This window comes from Hyaena hyaena, unplaced genomic scaffold, assembly GCF_003009895.1.
Source record: "Hyaena hyaena isolate Hyena2069 unplaced genomic scaffold, ASM300989v1 scaffold_15, whole genome shotgun sequence".
In the NCBI taxonomy this organism is placed as follows: domain Eukaryota; kingdom Metazoa; phylum Chordata; class Mammalia; order Carnivora; family Hyaenidae; genus Hyaena; species Hyaena hyaena.
The window spans coordinates 3,116,526-3,129,722 of NW_024080647.1; the positions used below are offsets into that span (position 1 = coordinate 3,116,526).

The following is a 13,197-nucleotide window of genomic DNA, read 5'->3' on the forward strand; positions in this document are numbered from 1 at the left end:
TTTTAGCCAGATCTAAATGGCTAAACTGGCCTGACCAGAATTAACCTACCAGTTTCAGATTAATAGGACTGGTTGGTATATCAGAGCAACTTCTACCAGAAAAATTGAGATAATCTTAGCTTATAGGTAGATTCCTCCCCCACCCCCGACATTAAAGTTATGACCGCTGGATCACTAGAATATTCCTACCAGCGGCTACGATCTGGGACAAACACAATGAGTATCTGCAGCTCCCTAATGACAATTTCTAATAGTGACACATCAAGCATTTCAGTATTAATCATAGTTCCAGAATAACTGCTGGTTTATTCTAGCATACAATTTAGATCAACTCTCAGATAACCAATGATAAAGAAATTAAAGGGGTGCCTGGGTGGCTCAGTCAGTTAAGTGCCTGACTTCGGCTCAGGTCATGATCTCACATTTCATGAGTTCGAGTCCCATGTCGGGATCTGTGCTGACAGCGCAGAGCCTGGAGCCTGCTTCCGATTCTTTGTCTCCCTCTCTCTGCCCATTCCCGACTTGCGCTCTGTCTCTCTCTCTCAAAAATGATAAACATTAAAAAAGAAATTAAAAAAAAAAAACAAATTAAAGACAGTCCTGTACATCACAGCCATCTGGGGACGCCATACCTGGTCTGCCACTTCTCCATGGATTCTCCTCTCTCCCGAGGGAGGTAGCAGTACTGCTGGAACTCGTTAGCAAAGAGAATGCAGTCATGACGTGTATCCTTCAGGAGGTTTCGCAATTTGTTATACTGCCTGGGGCACAGAGGAGAAAGAGAAATCTGACACAGCAGGTACTCATCTACTACCAGCTCTTGCTAAGGATCAAAGAAGATGAGGCATTTTAGGACAAACGATTGTTTCAAACCCAAGAAGCATTTATTTATCTTGGCCTCGGTGTGTGTAGTACTATTGGGATACCATTTCTCAATTTCACCTGCCGGAATTGTGCTCAGGCAGCACCTCACTAATTAGCCTGTAGATCAATCACTCCGCCCTTTCAAAACCTTCTAGACTTGTGGTCATTTATTCGGTGATTACATGAGCCTGCCCTGCACAGCCCCCTCTTTAGAGGCTCGCAGAGGACAGGAGGCAAGCAGAGTTTAGCACTTTACTCTCGTACCTCACTTTGTTCTAGAAACAGCATTAGGCACTAGTACATTTTGCATTGTGCCCGCAGCTCCAGAAAAGGACAGGTAAAGGAGAGAAGTCTGGGGTTTATCTGTGAATTTTATTTATGCAGCCACCTCATTTACATAAATGAGACTAGCTTCATCTGTCAGACAACGAACAAAGTTTTAAGGTTTCTTCCAATAGGAGATCCTTCCTACAGTGCTAGCCAAAGTCTCTCATCAAATATGCATCTCATACGGGTCAGCATCTAAAATGGTGCTTTTCTTTCTTCTTTTTCAGAAGGTGATTTTCAATAGTCGAGGTAATATGAAATACAGAAAATGTTCAGTTATCTTAAAGGAAGCCAACTGTTTACTTAAAAATGGATTGATACTAAACTAGATGTTAAATTAACATATAAATCATCCAAGGGAGATGATTGGCATTTAACATGTGTTTTTTTTCTTAATGTTTATTTATTTTTGAAAAAGAGACAGAGTGCAAGTGGGGGAGGGGCAGAGAGAGACACAGAATCTGAAGCAGACTCCAGGCTCTATGAGCCTGACATGGGGCTCATACTCACTAGCTATGAGACCTGAGCTGAAGTCTGATGCCCAATCGACTGAGTGACCCAGGCACCTCTAAAATGTCTTTTAACATAATAAAATGTGTGCCCTTCCATTCCTACGTATAGCCCACTGCCATGGATTTTTCAAAAATGAGTCTGTAGGGCATTTGGGTAGCTCAGTCGGTTAAGCATCCAACTTCGGCTCAGGTCATGATCTCTCAGTTCATGAGCTCAAGCCCCACCAAGGCTCTGAGCTGACAGCTCAAGAGCCTGGAGCCTGCTTCAGATTCTGTGTCCTCTGCCCCTCTCTCTCTGCCCCTCCCCCACTCACACTCTGTCTCTCTCAAAAATAATAAACATTAAAAAAAAATTTTTTAATGGGTCTTTTTAATAAAGCAAAGGCAGAACTCTCCAACTTCTCTTCTTTAAATAAGTGCTTATCACCAATATCTGTTATCATCGTAACATGTAATTAGAAAACAAGAAACAGTGATTTTATTTTCTTAGTTATTCTAATTTTGAGCTATTTTAAAAAGAATCATCAAGTAATAGCACTTACGCACTTTCACAATCAACAAAAGGGTTCAGTTTCATTGCTGCAAATGGTAGCTGTCCTTAATAGGACCCCACTTGTGCAAACAAAAGCTGTTCCCCCCCCCCAGAAATGCCTAGAACATTTCTGATTGGTAATTTTCCCACCTTCACAAAGACATATTTGAAGTCATTTTTAAAACCTCTTAGAATACGCATAGAGGAGTCTACACCATCCCGTTCCCAGCGCCCGGCCCTGCACAGGGAGATGGTGAAGGCTTTCACTTTCTGCTCGATACATTTCTGTAACACCTGAATTTTTCTAAACGAGCACTTATTTCTTAAGCAATAAAAGATTTTAGAAGAGACTCCATAAACAACTGTGATTTATTATTTCAGAGACAACACTGAAAAAATATTGCCTATTTTTCCTGATCTTATCGTCCACAGTATTGGCGCCCTTTATCTACACCTAATAAAGTACCTGAACTTGGTGCACTTTTTTGTTTACCAATTACCTTCTATACTAAACGCCCTTCATTTAGCAAATGTTTGCTGCATTCCTTCCCCTTTGCTCCATCATCTAAGCATCTCCTTTCTGTCCTTTGTCTGCAGCACCTTGCTAGCCTTGGCCAGGACAAAATTACCATTCCTTGAAAAGATTAATCCAAGAGCTACCCTACAACCCAGCAAGTGCACTTCTGGGTGTGTACCCCAAAGGACTGAAGACAGGGCGTCAAAGACATATTCCTGTAACAATGTTCACGGCGGCATCATTCACAATAGCCAAAAATAACCAAGGAAGCAAGTGTCCACGACAGATGGATGGATAAACAAAATGTGGAATGTATGCAAGGGAGTATTATTTGGTCTTAAAAATGGAAGTTCTGACACAGGCTACAACACGGATGAACCTTCAAGACGTTATGCTAAGCGAAATGAGCCAGTCGCAAAAGGACAAACACTGTATGATTCCACTCACATGAGGTTAAGGTATTTAGTCACATTTATAGGGACAGAAAGTAGAATGGTTTGTTGCCAGGGGCTTGGGGGAGGGGGAAATGGGAAGTTAGTATTTAATGGGTATAGAGTTTCAGTTTAGGGAGGTGGAAAAAAGTTCTGGAGAGGATGGTGGTGATAACTGCATGAAATGTGAATGTATTCAAAGCCACTGAACTATACACTAAAAAGTGGTGGGTGACTGGGTGGCTCTGTCAGTTTAGCATCTGAGTCTAGACTTTGGCTCAGTTCATGATCTCACAGTTTGTGGGTTCGAGCCCCACATCAAGCTTCACGCTAACAATGCAGAGACTGCTTAGAATTTTCTCTCTCTCTCTCAAAATAGATAAACTTTAAAAAAGTGTTTAAAATGGTAACTCTCATGCTATATACATTTACCACAATTTTAAAAAGCAGCTAGGCTAACTGGCAAAACCAAATAGAAACAAAAATCAGAACCACCCATTTCAGTGGGAGAAGTGCCATGAAGGGAAAGGGGCAGAGTATGACAAGAACACGGGAGGGACAGGGAAGGTGACATCTGAGATGAGAAGGGTGAATGAGAATTAGCGAAAGGGCCCAAAGAAGGAGAGGGGACAGAAAGTTCATGATAGCAGACAGTGGTTCTTGTGCCCAAGAAATGTTTTCCAAATGCGTACATGAACTCACATCTCTCTGTGACAAGAGTGGTCCAAATACAAGACAGCAGAGTGTTAGAACACACCCTGACATTTTCAGAACCCGGTTACAGTTCTGCTAGGCTCTTCACATAGCTCCTGATTTGTTATCACACTTTATACATATATGTATTTTTAAATGTTTATTTATTTATTTTGAGAATGAAAGCACATGCACAGGGCAGGGACAGAGAGAGAGAGAGAGAGAGATAGAGAATCCCAAGCAGGCTCTATAGTGTCAGCACAGAGCCCGATGTGGGTCTTGGGTCTTGAACACATGAACCGTGAGATCATGACCTGGGTGGAGATCACGAGTTGGACACTTAACTGACTGAGCCACGCAGGCACCTCTCACAGTGTGCTTTAGACCCAGAGATTCTCCAATCCTGTCCCCCTCAAATACTGATGTTCCACAAGCCAGACCCAGGGCGTTTACCACCAAATCAGAGGAATGACAATCCTTCTCCATGTTTCGCAAAATACGTAACTTAACAAAAAGAATTTTCTCAATTTAAAGTTTCAGTCCCATGTATTTTCCTTAGACTTGTAGTGCATGCTTCCATTTGTCAGCTACCTATCAGTGGGGTAAGACAGATGAACAAATGGCACAAGAATATTAATGGGGAAAGCAGGAAATAGTGAATCACTTTGAGTGTGACAGCCAGGTTTTCTGGTAGGGGCATGTGGGCTTATGGTTGTAATTTAATAGTGCATACATACAATATAGTCATATTTTTTGATAGTCAGGGCTGGTGGTGCATGCGATGGGATTAGATATATGAGGATCCTGCACGGAGCCAGCAGAGAGGATCCTGGTGCCTTGAACAAGTTTGGCCTGAATGATAGGAGAACAGCAGTTTCAGAAAGTCAAGTACAATAAAACGATCTGAAATTTAAAAAATTTTCAGTCTCGTAGAAGAATCCTAGTTTCTCTGGACTGGCTTAAGCATTTCCCAAATCTCTATTATTTAAGCATTTCAAACAATTTCTTAGGAGTATGGCTACACTTGCCTTCTTTAGATGGACTTTTGTACAGAATGCAACATCCCCTCTTTCTCTTCTCAGGAGGTTAGGAGTGGACATCCCACCACCAGTCCGGGGATGGACAATGTTGTGTTTCTTCAGCCAGTTCTTGCAGAATTCTGCTAGGGTCTCGGAGACTTACTTTCAGGGGTCCTTGAGTTTTCTACAAGAATTTTTTCTTTAAAAATTTTATTTAAGGGGCGCCTGGGTGGCTTAGTCGGTTGAGCGTCCGACTTTCGCTTAGGTCATGGTCTCACGGTTCGTGGGTTTGAGCCCCGCGTCAGGCTCTGTGCTGACTGCCAGCTCGGAGCCTGGAGCCTGTTTCAGAGTCTGTGTCTCCCTCTCTCTCTGACCCTCCCCTGCTCACGCTGTCTCTCTCTCTCTCTCTCTCCTAGAAATAAATAAAAATATTTAAAAAAAAGTTTTATTTAAGTAATCTCTACACCCCACGTGGGGCTCAAACTCACAATACCAAGATTAAGAGTCATGTGCTCTTCTGACTGAGCCAGCTAGGTGCCCCAGAGTTTTTACAAGTAAGCTCTATGCCCATTGCAGGGCTTGAACTCACAACCTCGAGATCAAGAGTCACATGTTCCACTGACTGAGTCAGTCAGATGCCCCTAGGTGGTACTAGTAAAACATTTTCAATGGAGTATATTTTGGACCATCTGATGCCCTCTAACTGCTGCCATTGGGAAGCCTCAAAGGCAACCTCAGAGGAATGACCTCTAGTCATACCCCTTTGGACCTCGTCCAGTGCTCCCTCTTTCTATCCAGTTACATAACTGGATAGAAACCAGAAACTCGGTGCTGGCCTTGACACCATCTTCTCCGGCACCTCACAGATCTAACTCCGCTAATAAGTTTTATAGGGTTTCTTCAGCTTTACTGAGAGATAATTCATATACCATAAAATTAACCTTTTTAAGACATACAGTTCAATTTAGTACAGTCACAGAATTAAGCAACCATCACCACGAAGTCCAGACATTTTATCACCCCAAAAAGAAACAGATCCATTAAGCAATCATTCCCCATGTCCCTGCCCCTGGCCACCACTAGTCTATTTTCCATCTCTTGGATTTACTGAGTCTAGGCATTTCATATAAATGGAATCATAGAAAAATGACTTCCATGTGGCTGGCTTCTTTCACTTAGCATAGTATTTTCAAGGTTCATCCATGCCGTAGCCTATGTTGGTGCTTCATTCCTTTTATGGCTGAACAGTCTTCCCTTGTACAACCATTATCAGTTGATGGACATTTGAGCTCTTCCCACTTTTGGGGCTATTATGAACACAGTGCTATGAACATGCATGCACAAATTTTGTGTGGATATATTTTCAGTTCTTTTGGTTACATACTTAGAAACTTTGACAGACTTTTACCTACTAAGATGCTGTTGGAAATTTCTATTTCTTTCCACCTCTAAGCTACCAACACCTCTCCTATGAACTAAAGTAATAGCTTCTTCTCTACTGGTCTAGTCATCTTTTCTTTTTCTTTAAGTTTTTTTTTTTTCTAATTATTTTTGAGAGAGAGATGTTTGCATGCATGCATGAGAAGGTGGGGGACAAAAAGGGAGGGAGAGAGGGAATCTCAAGCAGGTTCTAGGCTGTCAGAGCAGAGCCCCACATGGGGCCCAAACCCATGAACCGTGAGATCATGACTTGAGCCAAAATCAAGAGTTGGATGCTGAGCCACCCAGGTGCCCCTAGGCACCTTTTCAAAGTAGGAATCTGATCATATATATTGTCCCACCCTGCTTTCAACCCTTCATCAACATCCCCGAGACTCATCATCCAAGCCAGGGCCTTCTTTCAGTTCCCTGAATGGGCCAAATCCCCCTCCCCACACCCTGCACAGCCCCCTCACCTGAAAAGCTCTTCTCCTGGTTACTCCTACCTACATCCCCCAGAGCCCAGGCAGGGTAGGCATCTCCCTCAGGAAAGCTTTTCCTCCCCTACCTAATTTGAGCTCTCCTGGAACTAAGCACATATCCCTCAGGGCATCTATCACAGCTGTAGTCCTCCATCTGCGTGATTATCTGAGTGCCACCTGTCTCCCCCTCAAGGCTGTGTCTACTTTTGTTCCTTACTGCCTCCTTGGTGCTAGCACAAGTTTCTGGCACACACAGTCTCTAAGTATTTGTTGAGTAAACAGATGAGCACCTGCATTCATGGATGAATGCAAAGGACAAGACAGCTTCACCAGAGCCATCAAATGATCCCTCACTGGGACGCCTGGGTGGCTCAGTCTGTTAAGCAACCGACTCGTGGTTTTGGCTCAGACCACGATCTCACGGTTCGTGGGTTCGAGCCCTATGGCAGGCTCCATACTGATGGTGTGGCACCAACTTGGATTCTCTCTTTCCCGCCCTGTCTCTCTCTGCCCCTCCTGCGTGCGCGCTCTCTCTTAAAATAAATAAATAAGCTTAAAAAAAAAAAAAGATCCCTCACTAAATGTTTGAGGATTGTTGGATGCCAGCACACGTGATTATCCTGAACAATCAAAAAACTCAACACTTTCTGATAATGGTTTATGTAATACACTTCTGAGAACAGGCATTTTCTGCATTGTCATTATTGAAATCAAAACATAAAATCATCTTAAATACAGAACCAGATAAGACACTATGTCTTTTTATGGTTAAACTCAACTCTGGTGATTTCATCTCCATAAAACAATGTCATCTGTCACATTAAATTAATGCTCATTTGCAGTCTTTTTACCTTGTAAGCTTTGTTTATTTAATATGAAGGTCCAATTTGGGTTTAGGGTCATAGTAAGTATTTAAGTGTGAGGACTTTACATCTAGATTTATGTTTAAACATATTAAAGTAATAATGCAATCAAATAAATTAACTGGGTGTCCATGAGAAAAAAAGTCTATAAAAAGCTTTTTAGAAACAAAGTCGATAACATTACTCATGTTGAGTAATACACTGAATGCGAATTAGATCATTGATCTCTTAGATCCTCTCCAATTATAGTGTTCTATAATTTCAATATTAAAAAAGTGTTTATTTATATTTTAAAATGTTTAATTATTTATTTTGACAGTGTGTGAGCAGGGGTGGACCAGAGAGAGAAGGAGAGAGAGAATTACAAGCAGGTTCCATGCTGTCAGCACAGAGCCCAGTGTGGGACTTGATCTCACAAACGGTGAGATCATGACCTACGCCAAAATCAAGAGTTGGACGTTAACTAACTCAGCCACCCAGGTGCCCCTAAGTTTATTTATTTTTTGAGAGAGAGAGAGCACGCATGAGTGTACACAAGGGTAGGGGCAGAGCGAGAGGGAGAGAGAATCCCAAGCAAGTTCCAGGCTGCCAGTGCAGAGCCCGATGTGGGGCTCGAACTCACGGAAATGTAAGATCACAAACTGAGCCAAAACCAAGAGATAGATGCTCAACCAACGGAGCCATCCAGGCACCCCTATAATTCCAATCTTATGTCATATACTGAGCAACTGTTGAGACTCTGAAGCTATAATGAAGGAATTAAGGAAGGCACCCAAAGGAGAGAAAGCAAGGCATCCTTACACCAGACACTAGACCAACCAGGTATTTTTAATTGATAAAGCTTTTCTAAGCAATAATGTACCTAAAAGCATATCAAATAGAATGTATTTACTAGCATCTCAAAAATCTCCAAGGAAGAAATGAAACACAGAACAAAACATTTTCCAACATTAAGTAAAGCAAAACACCAGAGAGCTTCTGCTAGGCCACTTGTGACTAAATATAAAAATATGGGGGGCGCCTGGGTGGTTCAGCCAGTTGGGTGTCTGACTTCAGCTCAGGTCATGATCTCACGGTCCATGAGTTCAAGCCCCACGTCAGGCTTTGCACTGATAGCTCAGAGCCTGGAGCCTGCTTTGGATTCTGTGTCTCCCTCTCTCTCTGCTCCTCCCCCACTCGAGTACTCTGTCTCTCTCTCTCACTCTCTCTCTCTCCCTCTCAAAAATGAATAAACGTTAAAAAAAATAAAAGTCCAATGGCTTACACTTAATGCTTTTGAAGTATAAATAAAGCAAATTCCCTAGATCTTCTATAGTCAATGGTTGTGATCAATTATAAAGTTAGCTTTCAATATATGACACTCTTTTTTTTTTTAATGTTTTATTTATTTCTGAGAGAGACAGAAAGTATGAGCAGTGGAGGGTCAGAGAGAGAGAGGGAGACACAGAATCTGAAGCAGGCCCCAGGCTCTGAGCTAGCTGTCAGCACAGAGCCCGACGTGGGGCTCAAACCCACAAACCATGAGATCATAACCTGAGCTGAAGTCATACGCTTAACTAACTGAGCCACTCGGGCGCCCCAATATATGACACTCTTCAGAGCTTAGGTAATTTTGGTCATTTGGCGGTTTCAACCTGGATACAAACTGCTGGTTGCTTACCAGAGAAACAAAGCACCAAGATCCAAACCTGCTTTGTCTTTATCATTTCTTCTCTTCATCAATTATGTTTAGAACCCCTGCTTTAAGACCAATTTCAAACCTATTTCCTTCAGAGGGCTTTCTGGCTGAACCCTCACTCCCTGTATTCACCTGTGCACTTTGCACAGTCCACATTAAATTATACTGCCTGGGTCTAAGGTGTGTCACCATTACCTTCTTGCACCTAACCCAACAAGACAACAACTTTGTTGAGAGAGGGACTAATACAGTTGACCTTTGAACAACCTGGGTTTGAATTGTGAGGGTCCACTTCTATGTGGATTTTTTTCGGTAAATATGGTAGAGTATTGTAAATGTATTTTCTCATTTTTTTCAGTAAATACGGTACAGCATTGTAAATATATTTTCTCTTCCTTATGGTTTTTTTTTTTAGTTTATTTATTTATTTTGAGAAAGGGAGAAAGCAGGAGCAGGGGAAAGGCATGGGTGGGTGGAGGGAGAGAGAATCCCAAGCAGGCTCCATGCTGTCAGCTCAGAGCCCAACGTGAGGCTTGAACTCATGAAACATGGGAGCATAACCTGAGCCAAAACCAAGAGTTGGAGGCTTAACTGCCTGAGCCACCCAGTCACCCTGTCCTTATGGTTTATCTTTTCTCTAGCTTACTTGATTGCAAGAATACAGTATATAATATACAATATATTAAACATATGTCAATCGGCTATTTATGTTATCGGTAAGGATTCTGATCCACAGTAGGCTATTAGTTAAGTTTTCAGGGAATCAAAAGTTATACATACATGGATTTTGTAGGGGTCCATGCCCCTAATCCCCATGTTGTTCAAGAGTCAACTGTACTTCTTTTTGTGCTCTATAAGGCCCGGAACTATGAGCTCCAAATGTGCTTACCAAGTGGGAAAACCAGGATGTTATCCTATCGGTCAATTTCACAACTCTTCATCCTTTGTTTTCACATTTAGTATATTCAGAGACATGGTAAAGCGGTGGAAAACCAATAGTTTTTCATCAAGTTAACGACTTTTGAAATGTTCAGGAGAAAAGGCATTTAAATTCCAATTCTTTGCTTTTGAGTGTCTCAGGAATTGGTTTTTAAAACAACCCTTAATATTAAAAATATTTTAGAAAACAGAAGTTGAAAAGGCTCAGCAGAGTGCCTGCAATCCGAATGATAGCAACAAATTGATTTTAGTAGCAGAAATTGAAATACGACACCTGGAGCAGTGTTCAAACCTGGATGTGTATAAACATCTATATCTGGATGTCTGAACAAAATCAACTTCAAACTCATTTAAAAATATTCTATCTGAAAAATCTGCAATTCAGTTAATGCACATTTTTTTGAACACCGCATATAATGACAACTCATTATTTTCATATACAAATAAACACACTTCATCTTTTACCACCAATGTCTGAAGAAGCCACAACACTTAAAAAAGAATAAACATACAGTTTCTGCTTTCTATATAATGAGGGGTGTTAAAAGGTTGGATGTATAATTCTAATATGGTGTTTCTATGCAGTCTTCACGTTGAAATCATAAATCCTTTCCAATGTTAAACGAAACAGAACCATTTTTCAGGTATTTGTTTAAAAGGTGAACTGTTCTTTTATTTCGGTACAAGGCAAGCATTTTGTACTGATTTCACTCAGAGACGCTTTGTTTAGCAAATACAATTAATATGATTCGTAGTTTTGTAATGTACGAATCAGTAGTAATGTAAAGATAAACCAAGTTACTTCTGGTTTCTTTAAGTAAATCACTACAGGTACAATTTGTATCACAATCAACAGTTTAAAATTTAAAAATAAAGTACTCTTTCCCCTTCCTTGAAAGTGTAGGCCTCTGAAACAATGTATCGAAAAAATAAATGCAAACCAAAAGCCAAGAATCTTAAATACCCAGATGCTGGGGACACTGCAATTTATTGATCTACAGTCCAATCTCTTGGCCAGGTGTTGAAGCAGAAATATAAAATAATGTTACTGCATTCCTCACCAGCAAAGAGAATACCAAATTAGTTCAAAAAGTCCCTTCTGACAAAATAATGAATTCCTCCTCATCTCCTCTGAAAAGGGACCTTTCTAAAGGGGAAAAGAAAAGTCCGCCATATAAAAATAAATAATGCAAAAACGGATACCTCCGGCCCCTTTGGTGCTGCACGGTTTGACAAGCCGTTTGCATGAAAATAATCCCCTTCAACTCAGGAAACTCCAGGATCTCGAGGTAATCTTGAACAACTTTCCAATCTGGGATCATGTAATGGGTCACATCACTAGACAAGAGTTTCCCATCTAAAAACAAAATTCAAAATGTAAGCGATTAGAGATATTTGCAAACCTGGCTTACTACTATTTCAAGGTCAAGGTGCTCCAGTAGACAAAATAACTTCCAGTCTTAACTACACCCAAAAGTTTTTGAAGGACATGACAAATCTACTTTGGTAGACGCCTCAAGTTAGGTAAATTCAGCATCTTCATTTTTCTGAAGCTGTGATAAGGCTCAGGGTGGTGTACGGTGTTGTCAGTGGTGCAGATGATTACTTTTTTTTAAAACAAGCAAATCCTCAGCACAACCTAAATATTTATTTCTGTTAACTCACTGACATACACTCCCATTCAAATGGGGTCCTCCCAAATCTACAAGTTTACCACTTGTTTATGGCTGGCAATTTCAAGCGGGTTCTGAATCAAGCTTGTGTACATGCTCAGAAGTCTCCAGGGGGCCAGGAGGCCGGAATCGACTGGAAAAGATGCTCAGTGCAAGCAAGGGCAGTGGTTAGGCTTTCCACCCAGCCCGCATCTCAGGGTGCTGGTTCGCCAAGCTGCACCGGAATGTTCACCTTAACCATAAACTGAGGATTCCAAATACTCGCTGGGAAGGACCCTCACGTCCCGCTCCCACCAGAGGGAAGAGAACCAGTAATCTTCCTCGTTAAATCGGCCACTCTTGCAACTGAGAAAAAAGTGGGGGAAGGTCTAGCGCACAGGAGCCCCAAATCCAGCTTCCCTGAGACCTTCCTGTACGAGGGCCCCAGACAAGTGGCAAACCCTTAGTGCAGAGGACTCTCCACTGGCTAAAAGTCGGAGGCATCTGGGCTGCCAGGTCAGGAAATTTGTGGGGAGTAAAAAGTGTCAAATGACCAGCAGCAGGAGCTGCTCAGCACCCTCGCCCCCATTTTAAGCTCTCGCGATCCTGGGGGGGTGGGGTGGGGAAGGCGGCAGAAGAGGCCGGTTCCCGCGCCCACGGGCCCCCGGTAAAGCCCGATCGCCGGGCCGCCGGCCTCTGGGCCCGGAAGCGGAGAGCCCCAGGAGCAGCGCGCCGCGGCCGTCGGGGCGGCTCCGGGGCCGGGGCCTCTGGCTCCGCACCCGCAGCCCCGCCGCTCGCCGGGCCCGAGTGCGGCTTTCCGGGCGGGCGGAGGCCCGGCGGCCCCGGCGGCCTCGCGCTCCGCCTCCTGCAGCGGCCCGGCGCCTCCCGGCCCCGCCGCCCGGCCCCGGCCCCGGCCCTGACCGTTGCGGCAGGTGGCGGGCTGCGGGCAGAGCGGGCTGTTGCAGGGCACGCTGGGCCGCAGGTAGTGCTCCCGCACGATGCGCAGCGTCCGGCCCTGGAAGGTCCTCAGGAGCAGCACCTTCTCCCGCTTCTGCAGCATCCTGGCGGCGCTCGGCCTGGGCGCCGCTCCCGGCCCTGCGAGGCCGCCCCGAGCGAGCGGCCGGGAGGCGGCGGGCGCGGCGCGGCGCGGGCGGAAGCGAGGCCGCGGCGCGGGGCCCGCCCCCTCGGCCGGGCGGCCTGGTCTACGCGGGCTCCGGGGCGCCCCGAGGGGCGTCGGAACCGCCCTAACGGCCGCGTCCCGGGCCGAGA

The 13,197-nt window shown here is 43.7% G+C and overlaps 1 protein-coding gene across 5 annotated transcripts in view; it reads right to left on the bottom strand.

Annotated features, from left to right (window-relative positions):
• The window catches only part of DIS3L (DIS3 like exosome 3'-5' exoribonuclease), a 53,136-nt gene extending 40,074 nt beyond the window's left edge, over positions 1-13,062 (bottom strand). For all 5 annotated transcript variants that reach the window (XM_039218789.1, XM_039218808.1, XM_039218784.1 and 2 more), the window contains exons 1-3: positions 12,850-13,062; positions 11,480-11,633; positions 633-761 (exon numbers count right to left, since the gene is read on the bottom strand). In XM_039218789.1, coding sequence (XP_039074720.1) covers positions 633-761; positions 11,480-11,633; positions 12,850-12,988 — 422 coding nt within the window. In that variant the 5' untranslated portion in view covers positions 12,989-13,062. The remainder of the gene's footprint in view (positions 1-632; positions 762-11,479; positions 11,634-12,849) is intronic.
• Positions 13,063-13,197: the final 135 nt, after the last annotated feature.